This window comes from Rhinopithecus roxellana, chromosome 12 (genome assembly GCF_007565055.1).
Source record: "Rhinopithecus roxellana isolate Shanxi Qingling chromosome 12, ASM756505v1, whole genome shotgun sequence".
NCBI classification, from domain to species: Eukaryota; Metazoa; Chordata; class Mammalia; order Primates; family Cercopithecidae; genus Rhinopithecus; species Rhinopithecus roxellana.
Genome location: NC_044560.1, coordinates 2,551,355 through 2,570,701, shown reverse-complemented (window position 1 = coordinate 2,570,701; position 19,347 = coordinate 2,551,355). Strand labels below are relative to the sequence as shown.

General features: G+C 40.1%; 1 protein-coding gene across 6 annotated transcripts in view; it reads left to right on the top strand.

Annotated features, from left to right (window-relative positions):
* VPS13D (vacuolar protein sorting 13 homolog D) overlaps window positions 1-19,347 on the top strand; it is a 294,906-nt gene that overhangs the window by 64,448 nt on the left and 211,111 nt on the right. For all 6 annotated transcript variants that reach the window (XR_004060385.1, XM_030942225.1, XM_030942226.1 and 3 more), the window contains 5 exons: window positions 1,177-1,303; window positions 3,736-3,916; window positions 9,479-9,661; window positions 14,670-14,892; window positions 18,596-18,806. Coding sequence is in view for 5 of the 6 variants with exons in the window: in XM_030942225.1 (XP_030798085.1) it covers window positions 1,177-1,303; window positions 3,736-3,916; window positions 9,479-9,661; window positions 14,670-14,892; window positions 18,596-18,806 (925 nt within the window). In the remaining variant the exon portion in view is untranslated. The remainder of the gene's footprint in view (window positions 1-1,176; window positions 1,304-3,735; window positions 3,917-9,478; window positions 9,662-14,669; window positions 14,893-18,595; window positions 18,807-19,347) is intronic.

The following is a 19,347-nucleotide window of genomic DNA, read 5'->3' as shown; positions in this document are numbered from 1 at the left end:
TTAGAGGAGATTGGCTTTTTTTTTTTTTTTTTTTTTTTTTTTTTTTAAAACAGCGTATTCCTGTTAATGGCCTTTAAGATTGGTACAAGCTTGGGTATTTTTGTTAGAAGACATTAGGTATCTAAAATAAGTATGTGGCTGGGCATGGTGGCTCACGCCTGTGATCCCAGCACTTTGGGAGGCTGAGGTGGGAGGATTGCCTGAGGTCAGGAGTTTGAGACAAGCCTGGGCAACATAGTGAGACCTCATCTCTACAAAAAATAGTGAAAATTAACCAGTTGTGGTGGCCAGTGCCTGTAGTCCCAGCTACTCAGGAGTCTGAAGTGGTTGGATTGCTTGAGTCTGGAAGGTCAAGGCTGCAGGGAGCCACGATGGTGCCACTGCACTATAGCCTGGGTGACAGAGTGAGACCCTGTCTCAAAAAAAAAAAAAAAAAAAATTGTGTCTATGATTCATTGGGAGCTGAACTAGCATGCCAAATATACCTTAGTCATTGTTTTATAACGATAATTATGATAGTTTTGTTTTACAGAGACAACAGTTTAGAATATTCCTTTTTAGTATCCATGCAGTGTTAATTATGACTCATTGTATGTTCACATTCTAGTTGTACATGTTTCAGTCACCTCTTCTTTCTTCTTTCCACCTTCCAGAAACTTCACTTATATACAGAGTAGTTTCAAATCTGTGTCTCCGGTGTCTGTCTGTCTCAGTAATTTTGGTCTTTCATTAAATCACAGTGAAACACACTTCATGTTGCTTGAATACCTGACGTGTTTCTGACACTTCCTCCTTTATTCTTTTATCCAGAGTATAATTAATAGAGCTAATGATGTTTAATTCTAGTTCGGGGTCTCATCTCAGAAAGCCCGAAGTTTCTGTCTGTATTTACAAAGGTTTTATCTTTTAAATGTGTGATGTTGCTATATTATTTCAGCCCCCTTTGGACTTCCGCATTGAGACTTTTTTTTTCTTCTCTTTTTGCATTGAAACTTTGTTTTAAATATTGTATAAAATATTTTTCCGGGTATATTGGAATATGAAAATTTGCTTTTGATGTTTGATTACAAAGTGAAAAATCTGAGGCATGTGTCTACCAGCTGTTGTTCCAGACATATATAAGTTGTGTGACAAAAAAAGATACATAGTAACGTGTTCTAACTTTATCATCCTTAGAGGGAGACCTGGCCTTACAGGGCAGCATTGGGAGTCTGTCTCTAAGTGACCTCACATCCCATGGAGAGTTCTACAGAGAACGGTTCACTACCAGTGGTGAAGAAGCACTCATCTTCCAGACTTTTAAGTAAAAATCTCAATCTTTTTCTGACTTAATATTTTATCATAATACTTCCTGTTTCAGATTCTTGTTGGCTAGACAATGAAGAAAACTTTTAAGGAATTTTACGTTCTTAGAGGTGAAATTGAAAAGTTATGGTTATGAGGAGTTCTTCCTGACTTTAAATTTCATTAAAATGGATCTGTGTTGAAGTGGGCTACTTAAAACTTCGTAAACAGATGGGGTATGAGTTAGGTGCGGTGGGTCACACCTGTAATCTAAGCTCTTTGGGAGGCCAAGGCAGATGGATTGCTTGAAGCCAGGAGTTTGAGACCACCCTGGGCAACACAGGGAGACGCTGTCTCTATAGAAGAAGAAAACCATCTGGGTGTGGTGGTATGCAACTGTAGTTCTGGCTATTTGAGAGGCTGAGGTGGGAGGATTCCTTGATCCCAAGAGTTGGAGGGTGTAGTGAGCCATGATTGTGCTACTGCACTCCAGCCTGGATGATGGAAGGAGGCCTTGTCTTAATGCGTGCGCGTGCGCGGCACACACACACACACACACACACACACACACCCCAGATAGGGTTTGATTGAATAATTCTGATTCCTGATAGCCCTGGGCTCTCAGGCTGGTTTTCCATGAACTTGCTGTGTGTCCTGAGACAAGTCACGTAGTCTTCATGCAGCAGTTTTTCTATCTATAAAGGGGACTGGATCGTTAGAACATTTCTGAGCTTCCATGTAGCTGTAAAAGTTGTGGAATGATTTCGGCCTCAGAAGGTTGTTGATGATAGGAGTTCATTATGCATTTTTGTTTATAAACATGATCCATATTGAATTGTTTCTATGTTAGATTTTAGAAAGGGATCTTTAGGCCTGTCTGGTTATTAAATAATTAATTTCTCAGGGCCGGGCATAGTGGCTCACGCCTGAATCCCAGCACTTTGGGAGGCTGAGGCGGGCAGATCACCTGAGGTCAGGAGTTCGAGACCAGCCTGGCCAACATGGTGAAACCCTGTCTCTATCAAAAATATAAAAATTAGCTGGATGTGGTGGCGGGTACCTGTAATCCCAGCTAGTCAGGAGGCTGAGGCAGGAGAATAGCTTGAACCTAGAGGGGTGGAGGTTGCACCATTGCACTTCAGCCTGGGTGACAAGAACGAAACTCCATCTCACACACACACACACACAAAGAATTCTTTTCTCAGAAAATAGGGAGTTTAAAATGGTGGTTTTCAACCTTTTGTTTTCTTTCTCTTTTTTTTAATCTAAGAGGTATTAGAAAATATAGATGTTTAGGTCTGCCTCTGACATATTCTGATTTAATTGGTCTAGGGCCATGCTTAGTCTCTCTCTTTTTTTTTTTGAGATGAAGTCTCTCTCTGTCACCCAGAGTGGAGTGCAGTGGTGTGATCTCACCTCAGTGCAACCTCTGCCTTCCAGGCTCAAGCGATTCTCCCACCTCAGCCTTCCGTATAGCTGGGACCACAGGCATGTGCCACCACACCCAGCTAATTTTTTGTATTTTTGTTAGAGATAGGGTTTCATCATGTTGCCCAGGCTGGTCTCAAACTCCTGAACTCAGGTGATCTACCTGCCTCAGCCTCCCAAAGTGTTGGGATTACAGGCGTGAGCCACCGTGCCTGGCCAGTTTTTTTTTTTTTTTTTTTAAATAACATGCTGATGTTCAACCAAGGTTGAGAAAAACTGTTTCAAGAAGATGTCTGAGGGCTTTTCATTTTTAGGGGGGTTATATTATACCCTGCTGAGAATGGATTTGTTTGTATTATGTACTTCGGTGTCATGACTCTAAAATAAATCAGATAATTAATGGAAAATTCTTAATTTTCCACCTAGCCCAAAATAAGTACTCAGTGATGTTGGTTGACTGTGTCCTATTTAATAATATTTTTATGGCACCATGCTGCATTAAATTCAGAACAATTTGAGAACTCTTCTAATTTATCTTTGACTGTAGATTCCAGAACTCTTTGACTTACATTCAGCTGAAGTAAAAGGATGTCTTTCTGCCTCCAGAAGACAGTTTTTCCAAGAAACATTGAATCCGATGCCTAAAAATCATGGCCTTATTTTTATTGTTTTTCACACTCATATCCTCGCAATCTTTGCCAGGAACATGGTGAGCAGGAATACTTACTTTCACGGCAGGGAAAAGGGGTAGGGAGAAAGGTCAGAACCTCAGGTGGCCTCTGAGTGACCTCTGAGTGCTAGAGCTGTCCACCTGTTTATACTCCTGGCTATCACACCTTTATCCCATCACAGAAGCTTACAAAGGTAGTAATTATTAGAGTTTGCTTTGTAAAGCCTAATTTTGGATTTCCATTTAATAATTAAAGCTGTTTTTAGGGAAGCCCCTAAACCAACCTGAGTTTTCTTGAAATACTAACTTGTATCTTGCTGTTATCTGAGTCACACTTTTATCCTAATTCTTAGGTATGGACGGCCTGACCCTCTGCTCCGGAGAGAACATGACATTTGCGTGAGCCTCCGGATGGCCTCTGTGCAGTATGTGCATACTCAGCGTTTCCAGGCGGAGGTGGTGGCCTTCATTCAGCATTTCACTCAGCTGCAAGATGTCTTAGGGCGCCAGCGAGCTGCTATTGAGGGGCAGACGGTAGGTAGCCTGGGCCCTCCAAACTGCTGTTCCAGTTTGACTGATCAGTAGAACTTTTAGGCCTCTAGAGATAAATCTGGAAGAGTAAAGGTAATTTATCCTTGCTAATATGTTCTCCATGTAGATTAGCTACAGAAATCTTTGCGTAATTGGAGAGCTTTATCCCTTATTTATTGTATCTCACTTAAATTACCTTCAAAGTGTAGCTTTCACTTTCTGTAAGAAAAAAGATAAGGGAGATTTACAAAGAACACTACGACTTCTGGTCCCTTTTAGGACTTCAGTGGGGATGTTTCTCTTGGAAAGTGGTAGGTTTTTTCTAAATGCAGTAGATCAGAAGTTCCAAACTGAGTTCGAGGCACCCGTGGGGTCCTGGTAGTTTATTCATGGCACATCCTAGGCCAAAGGAAGTACCTAATGGTATTTCCATTTACAAAGTACGTAAGTCTAAACAACTTGACGAGTACAATGTCCTAACAGCTTAGTAGGTGTTTGCAAAAATAGTAACATATAAATGGAACGAATACTATTTGATTTCATTCTTAAATAACCACAATGACTGGTAGGAGGTATGTGCCTCTTAGGTACTGCATAACTTCTCAAACTTGGAATCAGGTTGGACATTACAACCCTTACTTCCTGTCTACATTTATCTTCTTATGGTACTTGCTTTTTATCACAGCAACCGCTGAAGACCCAGCTTCGCAAAGGTAAGAGCTTACTGAAAGGAGTATAGAATGATCTATTATTGAATGCCAGCTACCACAAGCTACTAGTTAGTGCAGTGTCTGGCAGATGTTGTTTTTCGTTCAAAAACTTAAAATGTCCTGGCAGCCGGGCGTGGTGGCTTACCCCTGTAATCCTAGCACTTTGGGAGGCCGAGGCGGGCAGATCACGAGGTCCACAGATCGAGACCATCCTGGCCAACATGGTGAAACCCCGTCTCTACTAAAATACAAAAATTAGCTGGGCGTGGTGGCGCCTGCCTGTAGTCCCAGCTACTTGGGAGGCTGAGGCAGGAGAATCACTTGAACCTGGGAGGCGGATGTTGGAGTGAGCCGAGATGGCGCTACTGCACTCCAGTCTGGTGATAGAGCGAGACTCCATCTCAAAAAAAAAAAAGTCCTGGCAGCTCCAAGCCTTCAACACCCTGTGGTGTCTCAGTGCAGTTTGGGAACCACAGAAAATAACAATGTACTTTTGTAAAAATGTGTTATTTCTCCTTTTTAAAAAAAACTTTATGGCCGGGTGTGGTGGCTCACACCTGTAATCCCAGCACTTTGGAGGTCGAGACGGGCAAATCACTTGAACTCAGGAGTTTGAGACCAGCCTGGGCAACATGGTGGAACTCTGTACAAAAAAATACAGAAATTAGCCAGTCGTGCTGAGGCATGTGCCTTAGTCCTGGGTACTTGGGAGGCTGAGGTGGGAGGATGGCTTGAGCCCAGGAGGTAGAGGCTGCAGTGAGCTGAGATCATGCCACCTGCACTCCAACCTGGGTGACAGAGCCAGACCATGACTCAAAAAAAAAAAAAAAAAAAAAATAGGCAAAATATTATAACTTAATAAATAGATACTGACTTTATAGTGGCAGCATTTTTAAAAACTACATTTTAATTTAAATAAAAAATGACTATGTTAGATATTGATTTGGTACAGCAGCAAACTGAAAAAGGGCGTTTGGGGAAAAGTCCCCTCAGTTACTTTTCTCCAGCCGTCTAGTTTCTCTCCCTGGAAGCAACAAGTACTGTCAGTTTCCTGTGGATCTTCCAGAGAATACATTTTTAAAAATAGAAAAGCAGCATAATCAAATGATAGAAAATCTGGAAAAAAGAATCATACTAGTATCTCTGCACTATAGCATGTTTTAATTTGTTTCTGTTTGAATTTACTTATGGAATATATAACCTTTTTTTCTTTCTTTAAAAACTAAAAAAAAATTTGAGTGTTTTATACCTATAAAAGATTATCTGTAGCATGTCTCTATGTTACAGAGTATAATAATAGATGAACATCTATGAACCCGCCTCTAAACTGAAAATTAGAACATCAGGAAGATAGCTGCCTGCATATATTGTGTTCCTTCCCTATTCTGTTTCCCTGTTCCCCTGTCAACTCCTCAGGTAACCACTCGGATGATTTTTGGGTCTATAAGATCCTTTAAAATTAAAAAGACAAAATTCCTAAACCGTATCTTTTGCTTTGCTTGTGATCTCTATAAGAATGGCATTAAACCGTATTTAATGTTCCATGACTTGCTTTTTCCTCCACTTAGTGTGTTGGTAAGACTCGTTCATATTGTTACATACAATAGCATTTATTTTCACCATTGCATTTCATTCTGTGTATGAATGATTTATCCATTTTCCTTTGGAACATTTCGGTTGTTTACAGTGTTTAGCTCTTGTGTACAATGAGCCTTGAGACTTTCTCTGATTTCTGAGATACCTGGCAGTGGAATTACTGAGCCGCAGGGTGTGCGCACATTTATCTTCACTAGATAAAGCCAGATCGTTTTCCAAAACAGCTGTCTCAATGATAGTCTCCCATCAGCAGTGTATAATAATTTCTTTTAATTCATATCTTTGCCAACACTCTTATTGTCCGACTTTTTATTTGATATAAATGATACTACATTTATGGTCTGCATATGCTTTTATAAAATAATTTAGATTCAGAAATAGCATACAGAGTATCAAGTATGTCCAACACACTGATTTGATACGTGCACTTTTAGAATCCAGCTATTTTTCCTAGCTTTTTTTAGAGTCTTTTTCCATCTTGCTTTGCATTTTTCATAGATATCCTGTATAGCAACTATGTAATCTATTAGTTTAACCATTTTCCTATTTTTAACATTTAAATTGCTTTTAGCTTTTCATTCTTATGAGTAATACTTCTGTGAATATCTTTACAGAAGTGAAGTTTTTTTTTTCACTTTTTGAATTATGTTTATAGTATTGATTCCTATAAATGGTACTATTTTATCAAAGTTATGAACATTTTTGTGACTCTCAATACAACTCTGCTAAATATTTTCTGTTAGAATTGTTATGTGCATTTAAAACAGTTATTTTTACATGTGTGGTTGAAACAGTAGTAAGTCTTATGGTGCTGAATCATTTGGGTTAGGAAATGAGATACTTGTACGTTACTGAGTAATTGGGTTTAACTTCCTGGGTTAAGCAGAGTTGAACAATAAGTCTCAAGTTTTGCTTTATGAAATTATATAAGACAAGTAGGAGGTTAAAGGAATGTCTTTCTATTTTGAACATTGTTCAATATGTAGGCTTTGAAGAAAAGCTTATCTTCTCAAGAATCTTTAATTCTAGCTGTTTGAATTAGGTTTATATGAGCTAAGATCTTTTATTTGCTGATAAGATTAAGAGGCTATTTTGTTTGAAATTTAAATTTCTTTCACCTTGTATTGGTGACACGTGTTTTTGACATGTAGTTGGCTTTTTATTCCTACATTTTCTGAGGTCTGTAAATAATGATTCATTGGGACTTTGAATTTCTTTTTATTCTTAAAGTTTGAAATTATAAGAGTATCAGTTGTACGAGATAATTTGGCCAAATGTAAATTATTTCCCATATGTTTTACCCTGGAAGTATGATGCAGTTTTCCTGTGGCTTCCACTTTACATGTATCCTCTTATATTTGTTACACTTCTTCATTCACCTAGCAACTGGTATTGTAAAGTAATACTGCACCCTTAGAAATCTTGGGACAAATATCTTGAGTGTTGGTTTTACTACCATAAGCTATATGACCAACAGGGAGTTATTTTTCTTACTATTTTTCCCTTGGTTCAGTTATAGTAGGAATATGGAGGTAACAGAAATAAGTAGCCTGTACTTTTGGCAATAATTATTTATATTAATGATGCTTTGGAGTTTTCAAAGTGCTTTCCTACACATTATCTCATTTGATCCTTACAACAACCCTGTTTGTTCATTTCTTCAGTAATTTAGAAATGAATGTGTCATGCAGCTTGCCAGATGCTAGGAACAGAGTGGAAAACAGGAAAGACAAGGTCGTTGCCTTCATGGAGTTTATATTTCAGTGGGAGGATATAATCAAGGAAAAAAAGATAATTAGTTATGATAATTAGTTATGATAATTCCTAACGAGGCCGTGGTCAGCAGATGTGTTCCCTTCATTTTATAACTGAGGAAACATTGTTAACTCTTAGCCCTGGTTGTCTGGCTCATGATTCAGAGTTTTTTCCATTAACGTGTAACCGAATGCATGTTAAAGATGTAAGCGCTAGTCAGGATGCCTGTATATACAACAATACGTAGCTGTGTGTACAGGAAAAAAGACTGAAAAGATATGGTGTTGATGTGGTAATAATAGCTGTTACATTTTCACCTCAGTTTTTGGGTGTATTGTCTCATTTAATCCCTACACCTCTTTGAGGTAGGACTTAGGCTTATGATTATTCCCATTTTATAGATAAGGAAACTGAGGCACAGAGACTTTAACGACTTAACCAAGATAACCAAGCTAACAAGTGGCCAGGGGTTTATTAGTTTTATCTTTTAAAATAACTAACTTATTCAGGCCTATATTACGTCTGAGGCATACTCTCAGCCAATAGACCACCTGTTCTTCTAAAGAATATATATTCTGGGCTGGGCACGCTCACACCTGTAATCCCAGCACTTTGGGAGGCCGAGATGGATGGATCACATGAGGCCAGGAGTTTCAGACCAGCCTGGCCAACCTGGTGAAATCCCATCTCTCCTAAAAATACAAAAAATAGCGGGGCGTTGTGGCACGTACCTATAATCCCAGCTACTCGAGAGGCTAAGGCATGAGAATCTCACTTGAGCCCGGGAGGTGGAGGCTGCAGTGAGCTGAAATTGTGCCACTGCACTCCAGCCTGGGCAACACAGCAAGACTCTATCTAAAAAAAAAAAAAATATATATATATATATAATATATATAATATATAATATATATAATATATAATATATATAATATATACACACATATATACACACACACACATATATATATGTTCTGTGGTTTTTGGGTGCAGTCATAGTCTATAAAATGTTTAATTGATTTTTCTCTAATTGTCGGTTTCCTATATCATTGACTTATGCTTTTTATTTTCTTCCTTCTACTTCAGGTTTAGTTTACTTTTCTTTTTTCAGCTGCTTAAAGTGGAACCTTTCAATTTCTGATTTTTAAGTCTTTATTGCTTTCTAAAGTAATGGTGTACATTTTTCTCTAAGCATTGTTTTAAGTGTATCCCACAAATTTTAATGTATTATGTCTTCCTTATTTTATTGAAAATATTTTTCTATTTCCCTTGTGATTTCTTCTGACCTAGGGGTTATTTAGAAGTGTGTAGTTTATTTTCCAAATATTTGGGGATTTTCCATTATCTTGTTACTGATTTCTAATTTAACTCCATGGTGGTCAGAGAATGTGCTCTGTATAATTTTAATTATTTTATAAACTCATGAAACTTTTGGGAATCTGAGGTTATTTGATGGTGAAATTAAGGAATTAATTATCCTCTGAGTCAGTTTTCCTTCCTCTTTCAGGTGAGAGATCAAGCTCAGCGCTGTTCACGGGTTCTCCTGGATATTGAAGCTGGTGCTCCCGTTCTCCTGATCCCAGAAAGTTCCAGATCAAATAATCTGATTGTAGCAAATTTGGGGAAGTTGAAAGTCAAAAATAAGTTTCTGTTTGCTGGTTTTCCTGGCACATTTTCCCTACAAGATAAGGTGAGCATCAGTATCCATTTCCTTTTCTGTTCAGCTAGTATTTGATCACTAATGGAAAAATTTGTATGCTGCTGTAAGATGATCCGTAATTGCTATTACTTTTGTAGGGTATGTGCTTGAAGAATTTTTTTTTTGACATTTTATTGACTTTTCCATTAACCTTATGAATTGAGGTAGTGTAAATTGTAACTCTTAGTAACTGTAGGTAGTAACCTGTTTTAGCAAACAAACCAATGGAGTCAACCTTCCATCTTTTTATAATGCTTTCTTTAGATAAAAGCATTCCTTCTATAATATGAATGTTTTAGACTCTGTGGCTTTTTTCAGAGGACATGATTGGCCTGTGGTTTACTTGAAGCCATTTAAAAATGTCTTAGTAATAACATACAGTATATTGCTTTTCAGTTTTAAGTTACTGTGGCACCTTTTTTTTTCAACTTTTATTTTAGATACGGGGGTATATGTGCAGGTTTGTTAGATGGGTATATTGCACCCAGATAGTGAGCATAGTACCCAATAGGTAGTTTTCCAACCCATTCCCCCCACCCCCAACCCTGCTCTAATTGATATTAAACAAGTAAATGTGTTTTCCGGGGTTTTGTGAGCTCTCTTAGCAAATTATAGAACCTCAGGAAGGTATCTGTTGTTCTCATATTTATGTCCATCCACGAATACTCAAATGTTTAGCTCCCACTTACAAGTGAGAATATGAACATGGGGCATTTTCTTTTCTTTTCTTTTTTTTTTTCTTTTTGAGACAGAGTCTCACTCTGTTGCCAAGGCTGGAGTGCAGTGGCACCGTGTCAGCTCGCTGCGACCTCTGTCTCCTGGGTTTAAGCAATTCTCCTGCTTCATCCTCCCAAGTAGCTGAGACTACAGGTACCCACCACCACACCCACTGAGTTTTTATATTTTTAGTAGAGACGGGGTTCCACCATGTTTGCCAGGCAGGTCTCAAACTCCTGACCTCAGGTTATCCACCTGCCTTGGCTTCCCAAAGTGCTGGGATTACAGGCGTGAGCCACCGCGCCCAGCCGCATTTGCTCTTCTGTTCTGCATTAATTTGCTTAGGATTATGGCTTCCAGCTCCATCCATGTTGCTGCAAAGGACATGATTTCATTCTTTTTTATGGCTGTGACTTGTGCATTTCTCGGAACAGTGTTTGGAGGTAATTAGGATGAGGACTGTTATTTGTGTTTTACGTTAGGGGAAACTAGGATTCTTTGAGAATAAACAATAAAAATGTAAACCCCTAGTAATTCACAGACCCTTAAAGCTGAGAGGACCTTTTAGATGGTCTGATTAGTCCCCCTTCATCCATTTTTGCATTTGAGGAGACCGAGTGACATTTCTGGAACCAGAGATGAGGCCTTGTCATTCCTGGTACATGTTTTCATCATTCCTTGCTGGTTTCAACAGCAGCTCTTCAGTCTATTTGCTTATTCCTTGCAAACTCGTTTTAGTGTGTCAGAAAAGCACTTACTAAAATTCCCAGCTACTTATGCCTATTTTTAGTGTAATAGCTAATAACATAGGGAGAGAGATGGCCTTTGAGATGTGTATGTAAGATTTGATTGTAAGATTTTAAAACTGCCAAAAATAGCAATACATAGCTGCCATTTGCTGAATGCTTATTACATATCAGCCAGTGCTGTGCTCTTTACATGTAAAAGGAAACAGCTTCTAATGCTTCTGATACCAAATGAGTTGGATTTTCCCCCATACTAACCATTTTCCAACTGTGAAGATACCAACTGGTCTATAATTTAATTATGACAGTAACCACTTGGAATTAGGGTAAGACCCCACAGGTCCCTAAAGACTGCTCCCCACTCAGACACCAGTCACAAGTCCAGGTCTCCTGTACATCTGACGGACTAGCTATAAACTTGGTGTTCCCACAATGCCTCCTGAGGTTCGGTCATTTGCTGTAGTGGCTCATAGAACTCAGGAGAGCACATTTACTGGTTTAGTATGAAGGCTGTAATAAAGGATACAGCCAGATGAAGAGGTGCGTAGGGCGAGATCTCGTAGCTTCCCGAACACAGGAGCTTCTGTGCCATGGAATTGGGCTGCTCCATCTCCTGGACTGTGGATGTATTCACCAACCTGATAGCTCTCTGGACCCCATTGTTTAGGCTTTTAATGGCATCCCCATTACATGAGTATAATTAAATAAATCATTGGCCAATTTTGAGTAGACTCAATCTCTAGCCCTACTGCTCTCCCTGGAGGTCTGGGCACAAAAACTGAAAGTTCCATCCCTCTAATCACGTGGTTGCCCGTACTTCCAGCAACCCTCATTCTAAAGCTATTTAGGGGCTTTTAGCCACCAGTTATCTCATTAACATACACAAGGACATTTTATCACTCTCGAGATTCCAAGGGTCTTAGAAGCTCTTGTGTCGTGAACTAAGACCAAATACAGTCATGGTCCCTTAGCTACAGGGAGCTACTTGGGAGAATGGTGCATCCTTAGGTGATTTCCTTGCTCTGTGATCATTGTAGTGTCCTTACACAAACCGAAATGGCTTAGCCTCCTGCACACCTAGGCTCTATGGTGTAGCCTGTTGCTCCTGGACTACAAACCTGTACAGCACAGTACTGTGCTGAATACTGTAGGTAGTTGTAACACCATCGTAAGTATTTGTGTATCTGAACATATCAAAATATAGAAAAGCTAAAAAAATACTGCATTATAATCTTATGAGACCATCATAGTATATATGGTCTGTAGTTGACTGAAATGGCATTATGCAGTGCATAACTGTGTTTGTTTGTGGTAAATCTTTACTTTGAGGCCGTACTAAAATTTTTAGGAGGAAATCAGTTCTAGCCAGAATGTGTGACCAAGTTTACCAGGATCATTTTTGTTTCTCTATCCTTCCTAAAAAGGTAATGGACTGAATTTCCTTATCAGATATATCTATATATGGATCTACCAGCAGACCCTGAAGTTAGCCTTGGCAGAAGAATTGCCAAAATACTTAAGAAATTTTTGCAAAAGGGTTCCTATTTTTTAAGCCAAATAATAGCACAGAGTTTGTAGTGTTTTAATGAAAAAAATTTCCCTGTATTTGTTTTTGAGGATTTGATTTTAAGTGGCAGTGCATACAAGGATCGCTTTTTCTTCAAGGTATAATGTGCTTTTTTTGCAACCTGACTATTCTGAAAAACCTTATGGGATTCAGCAGTCAATTCACATTCACATGCTTAAAAAAGAAAATGAAAACTAACCCTTTAAAATATCTCATTACTTGAGAAAGCCTGCTTATTAACTTTTTTTTTTTTAGTGTTTGAATTACTTTCCTACTGTGTAAAGAAGTTGTTCTTAAGGCCCATTAAGAAGAATTTCTTTTTTTTTTTTTTCTTTTAGCCCTCACTAGTACTTTCTTGGTGATCTTATTTTATATCCTTAAATCTTAGAAAAACTATCTTACTAGGTACCAGTGATTGTTCTGTAGAATTCCATAAGGGTTGTTTGGAGTGTGTCTCTTGTTCAAGTATTTGTAACCAGATAAACACATCTGTGAAGTTTACCTCCCCATGCATACAGTTAAATATAATTGATTATAGTCTCTATGAAGTGAATAATTACCTTCTTCACCATCCATCATTTTGTATTGGCATTTGCCCTTGAATACATTTGCATGTGTGAGGTTTGTCTCATATGCATTCCAGTGGTTAAAGAACAGGAAATAATCCTGAAATCAAAGCGTGGAGAGGGGTTATTTGCCCTTGAGTTCCATGACTCCTGTGTGTTTGGAATTGTTTTACATAAATCCATGTCTTAATGAGTACAAGGTTGAGTTTTTTTGCATATGCTTTCATTTCGTTTTTTTCAACCATAGCTTATGCTTAAACCACAATTTCTAAGTCAAAGTCTTTCAAAAGCTTTGGGTTAATCTTCTCAAACCACTGATTTATTTAAACCAACTACAGAGAGGATATAGAGATGAATCAAATGAAAGGGCAAGAAACACTTTACAGAGTTTAAATAAACTAAGCGAGAGGGAAAGGTTTTAATGTTGAAATACTTAAATAATGACATTTACCTATTAATCTGCCTTGAAAAAAAAATTGCAGAAAGCAAGAACTAGTTTCTTTTACTTGTAATTACTACTTGAGAGAACTGTGAAAGGGAGCAGTATTTTTGTATTCTTTTCCAAAGCTGAGAGGAGTCAACATAAAAGGCAGCCCTAGAGGGAGAGCCATCCTTCCTCTCCTCTCAGATGCAGTTGAGAATGGCATGATGTGAACCATGATGCTATGGGAGCCACGCAGACGTGTAGTTCTGAGGCCTCCGTGAAGAAGCCCTGGGAAGCTTAAATCAATTATTGAATTGTTTTGGTGAAATAGATTTTCCTCTGTTAGCAATTAACTGAAGGTACTAAGTGTGTAAGAAGAGTAGTATTTTCAATAGAATTACTGAATCTATCTTCTCTGTTAGCCTTCCTAATTTGTATGCCCTTGAGCAGAAACATCATAGGAATGGCTGACCTCTTTTGTTTTCCATTTTGTTTTCATTTCAACAGTTACTTAGATGGGAAATGTAAACCCATGAGGGGAGACATCTAGGAAGTACAAACACATTGGAGCCATGTTGCCATTAGATGTGTTTTCTAACAATATGCCTCTCCCCAACAGCAAAGCAATAAGCTATCATATAGCTGAGAGACTTGCTTTTGCTGCATTTAACCTTGATTAAACCACTTGAAGCAATTGGCATCTTCACATTTGCTCTTGAGCCAAGAGATGCTATCTTCCTGCAGAAGTTTTCAGCAAGTATTGAACTATGTGTAACATCTCTGCTGATAATTTTTTGTGGCATGATCCTGGTAGCCTCTTGTTTATGGGATCTGGGAGGCCGAGGGAAGTGCAACTATTAGAGTCTTTGAAGACCCTAGGGACTGGGATAGGACTTGGAGATATTAAAGATAGAGTCTCACCACCAGTGCTCCCCACTTCCCATTTCCTGCATTCTAGTTTTATTTTGTTTCTTCCCAGGAATCTGTGCCTTCAGCTTCCCCAACAGGTACTCCCAAACACAGTCTGAGAAAAACGACAAGCACGGAGGAGCCCAGGGGAACCCATTCCCAGGGGCAGTTCATGATGCCTCTTGCTGGAATGAGCCTGGGAAGCCTGAAGAGTGAGTTTGTGCCCAGTACCTCCACCAAGCAGCGAGGGCCGCAACCCACACTGTCTGTTGGCCAAGTGTCCAGTAGTCCAGGTAAAAGAGGAGAAAAGCCGCATAATACTGAAGGTGGGGAAATTCACAGGACTGTTCAGGAACCTGAGTGGGGGGCGCGCATTGTGTTCAAGCAGATGTTAGTGAAGAGAGCATTTCTTTAACGATGATTAGATTTTGATTTTGCTTTAGAAGGTTTAAGAGTTTTCGGTGTCGATCTCTCATTGGATGACTTCTACAGTAGGGTTAAATTAGCAAGATACAGTGTAATTAAAGCGATTTTTAGATAGTCTATTAGGACTTTTTTCTTATAGGTGAAAATAGTTGCCACCAGCTAGTGATAGTATAAGTAGAAAGAGTCCTGCATCCTTGCAAGCCACTACCCAGACACTGTCCTTGCAAGCCACTAATTCTAAAAAATATAAAAGAACACATTAAAAAAATTAGCGTAAATTAGGCAACAACAGAAATGCTGTAGCGCAGTGTTTAAAAGACACGAACCATCTGGTTATTGGTGTTCTTCTCTCCAATATAAGAATTAGTCATTCCAAATGAGAGCATTATTTTGGAGGCTTTTCTGGTTTTATGTATTTTTTTTTTCCCCTTGAGACAGGGTCTTTCACTGTTTCCCAGGCTAGAGTGCAGTCTTGTAATCATGGCTCACTGCAGTATTGAACTCCTGAAATCAAGCGATCCTCCCACCTCAGCCTCCTGAGTAGCTGGGACTACAGACATGCGTCATCACACCCAGCTAAGTTTTTTTTTTTTTTTTTTTTTTTTTTTTTGCGTTTTTTGTAGAGACTGGGTTTCACCATGTTGCCCAGGCTGGGACTTAAACTCCCGAGCTCAAGTGATCCTCCTACCTTAGCCTCCCAAAGTGCTGGGGTTACAGGCGTGAGCCCCTGTGCCCGGCCTCTTTTCTGTTGTTAAATGTGTTCTGGATGAGTGATGCACCCGATAGGTGGGAGCTGCTCTGAGCTGCTAGAGAGGGAGGCAGAATATGATGAGCCGCAAAGATCAGTCCAGTGTGATAGGACTTTGCAAGATGCAGGACACTAATTGAGAGAGGCTGCTGAGTGTCCTTTTACATAGATTCGAGGAATTGTTAGCTCTCTCTGGTACCTTATAGTCCTACAGGTGACAGGAAAGTGGTTTTAATTATGTTGATCATTCAACAAAATAATTTTCATCACCATAGTAGTAGTTGTGAAACACTGTGTGCCAAACATTGTGGTGCATTATTTACATTAATTATTTTGTTCACATTACACTCCTGTAGGGTTTTTTTTTTTTTTTTTTGAGATGGAGTCTTGCTCTGTCGCCCAGACCGGAGTGCAGTGGTGCCATCTTGGCTCACTGCAAGCTTCACCCCCTGTGCAAGCTCCACCCCCTGGGTTCACGCCAGTCTCCTGCCTCAGCCTCCCGAATAACTGGGACTACAGGCACCTGCCACCACCCCTGGCTAATTTTTTTGTATTTTTTAGTACAGATGGGGTTTCACCTTGTTAGCCAGGATGGTCTCGATCTCCTGACCTCGTGATCCACCCCCATTTCACAGATGAAGAGGCAAAGGCTTGCAGAGATTGGGTAATCTGACTTGCCCAAGGTTGTGTAGATAGTATTGGAAGAGTTGGACTATGGATTTTGGCAGTCTGACTCCAGAACCGAATTGTGACTGAACATGATACTGCTTGCCAGTCTGTCTGCATGCACTTTTAGAGCACAGAGAGGGCTGCACCTGAGGGCCACTCAGCACATGCTGCTTACCGTCACTGATGTTATGACGTCCGTGATGAGTAGGAACAAGGCCAGTCTTACATATGTGTCAGTGGATGCCTTTAAGAAGTGATTTGGGATGTTTTATAGAAAGAAGGTCTCTTTTTTTAACAGTATTTCTCCTACTAATTTGCTATTTGTTTATGAAATTTCACTATTAATGATAATATTGTCTTGGATTAAGACAGTCGTTTTCACACTGTTTCCGTATAATCCTAGGATTCCATAGCAGTACCCTAGAACAGCAGTCCCCAACCTTTTTGGCACCAGGGACCAGTGTCATGGAAGACAATTTTTCCACAGACAGGGTTGGGGATGGTTTCAGGATGAAACTGTTCCACCTCAGATCATCAGGCATTAGATTCTCATAAGGAGCACATAATCTAGATCCCTTGCTTAAAATCTAATCCCACCACTGATCTGACAGGGGGTAGGGCTCAGGTGGTAATGCTCGTTCACTTCCGTCTCACCTCCTGCTGTGAGTACCCGTCCGTGGCCTGGGGGTTTGGGGCCCCTGTCCTAGAGAATCTCCAAAGCCTGCTTCATTCCCTTTCCTTACCCCTTTTTACCAGATCAATTCTACATTTATCTATTTCATGTATTTATCAATGTAATTAACTAATACAAAACTCATTTTTTCAGTACCCACTTCATGCCAGGTGTTATAATATTTTATTCCCTAGTATATTAACATGCTGTTAGACATGGCTCCTCCTACAGTGCTACTTATAGACTAACGAAAAAGACACTGAGCATTTAAATATTGATAGATGATAATAAATGTTATCATGGGAAAGACAGAAGAAGAGAGAAGACTGAATTTAGATGAGATGGGAGGGCCATGCCACTTGTAAGGCTGTTGAGGCAACAAAGAGCTTGGCATGTTGGGGGAAACAAAGGACAGTAAGCCTGAGGCTTAGTGAGCAGGAGAGAGAATGGCTTGAAATGAGCTTGGGAAAGAAGGCAGTGGGCTTATGCCGGGCCTTGTAGGGATTTGGGGGAGTTTTACAGAAAAAATTTTTTTTCTTTTTTCTTTCTTTTTTTTTTTTTTTTTTTGAGATGGAGTCTTGCTCTGCCCAGGCTGGAGTGCAGTGGCGCGATCTTGGCTCACTGCAACCTCTGCCTCCCGAGTTCAAGCCATTCTCCTGCCTCGGCCTCCTGAGTAGCTGGGATTTGGGTGCCCAACACCACCCCTGGCTAATTTTTATATTTTTAGTAGAGACTGGTTTCACCATGTTGGCCAGGCTGGTCTTGAACTCCTGACCTCAGGTGATCCGCCTGCCTCAGCCTCCCAAAGTGCTGGGATTATACGTGTGAGCCACCGCACCGGCTTGCAGAAAGAATTTTGGATTAACCATAGCCAGTAAGTGTATAAAAGAAGTGAATGTTATGGACTGTTTATTTTTTTAAGGATCACTCAGGTATTTTGTGGGGAGAATGGTTTTGTGAGGGCTAGAATGGAATTTTGTAGGTCTAATGGAGGAGAGTTCTTTTTGGTCTAGGCAAGAATGAAGGTGGTTTGGATCTGGTCGGTGGAAACGGAAGTGGTTACATGTGGCAATAATTGAAAAAGGAATTTTAGTGCTGGGAAAAGTTTGTAAACCTTTTGGTAGCATTGTGTGTAGGGAGGGATTGCATAGGAGTTGGATTTAGTCATCAACCTCCCCCTGCTAGCTTCAGTTGTCACAGTGTGGACATGAGACACCGAAGAACTGTGATGCGGTCTGTGCTTGGAGTGGAGGCAGGCGGGCAGGGTGTGCCGAGCACATGGAGATTTGCATCAGGAGGTCTGGCTGCCATAGTGGAGACTCCTGGACAGCCAGTTTTCTGAGTAGTGGACTGCGGGGGGAAGCAGGTAGCTGTAAACATTTTCAAAGACAGAATGAGCTTTGCATTTTTTATTTGTTTAGGGCAACCCCTTTTTGGGTCCCCTTTTCTTCATTACCTCTCTTTCCTTGGGTCCTTGTAGAAGACCATGTCTGCCTGCTGGATTGCATTGTCGTGGATCTCCAGGACATGGACATCTTTGCTGCAGAGAGACATCCAAGAGAATACTCCAAGGCACCAGAGGACCGTAGTGGAGATCTGATCTTCCCTTCCTATTCTGTGCGACAGACAGGAGGGAGCCTCTTAACCGAGCCTTGTAGGCTGAAATTGCAGGTGGAAAGGAATTTGGACAAGTGAGTGTGTTTTTTTTTTTTTTTTTTTCCCGAGATGGAGTCTCGCTCTGTCCCTCAGGCAGGCTGGAGTGCAATGGTGCAATCTTGGCTCACTGCAACCAACACCTCCCAGGGTCAAGTGATTCTCCTCCGCCTCGGCCTCCCGAGTAGCTGGGATTACAGGCACATGCCACCATGTCTGGCTAATTTTTGTATTTTTAGTAGAGATGGGGTTTCACCTTATTGTGGTCTCAAACTCCTGACCTCAGGTGTTCTATCTGCCTCAGCCTCTCAAAGTGCTGGATTACAGGCGTGAGCCACCATGTCCAGCCAATGTTTTGTATCTGAATAACTGTCTATGATAAGTAGAATCTTAATGTGGAAATCAGTGCTATTAAGTTTGGAAGGACTAGTTATTCACTTATTTCTTCATCTATTTAACAAATGTTTATTGAGTCCCTACTATGTGCTGAACATGAGGGCTACTATGATGAAAGAGAAAACTAATTCCTTTGAAGTCACTTGTGTTTTGTTGAGGGATACAGGAAGTTAAGTAGATGAT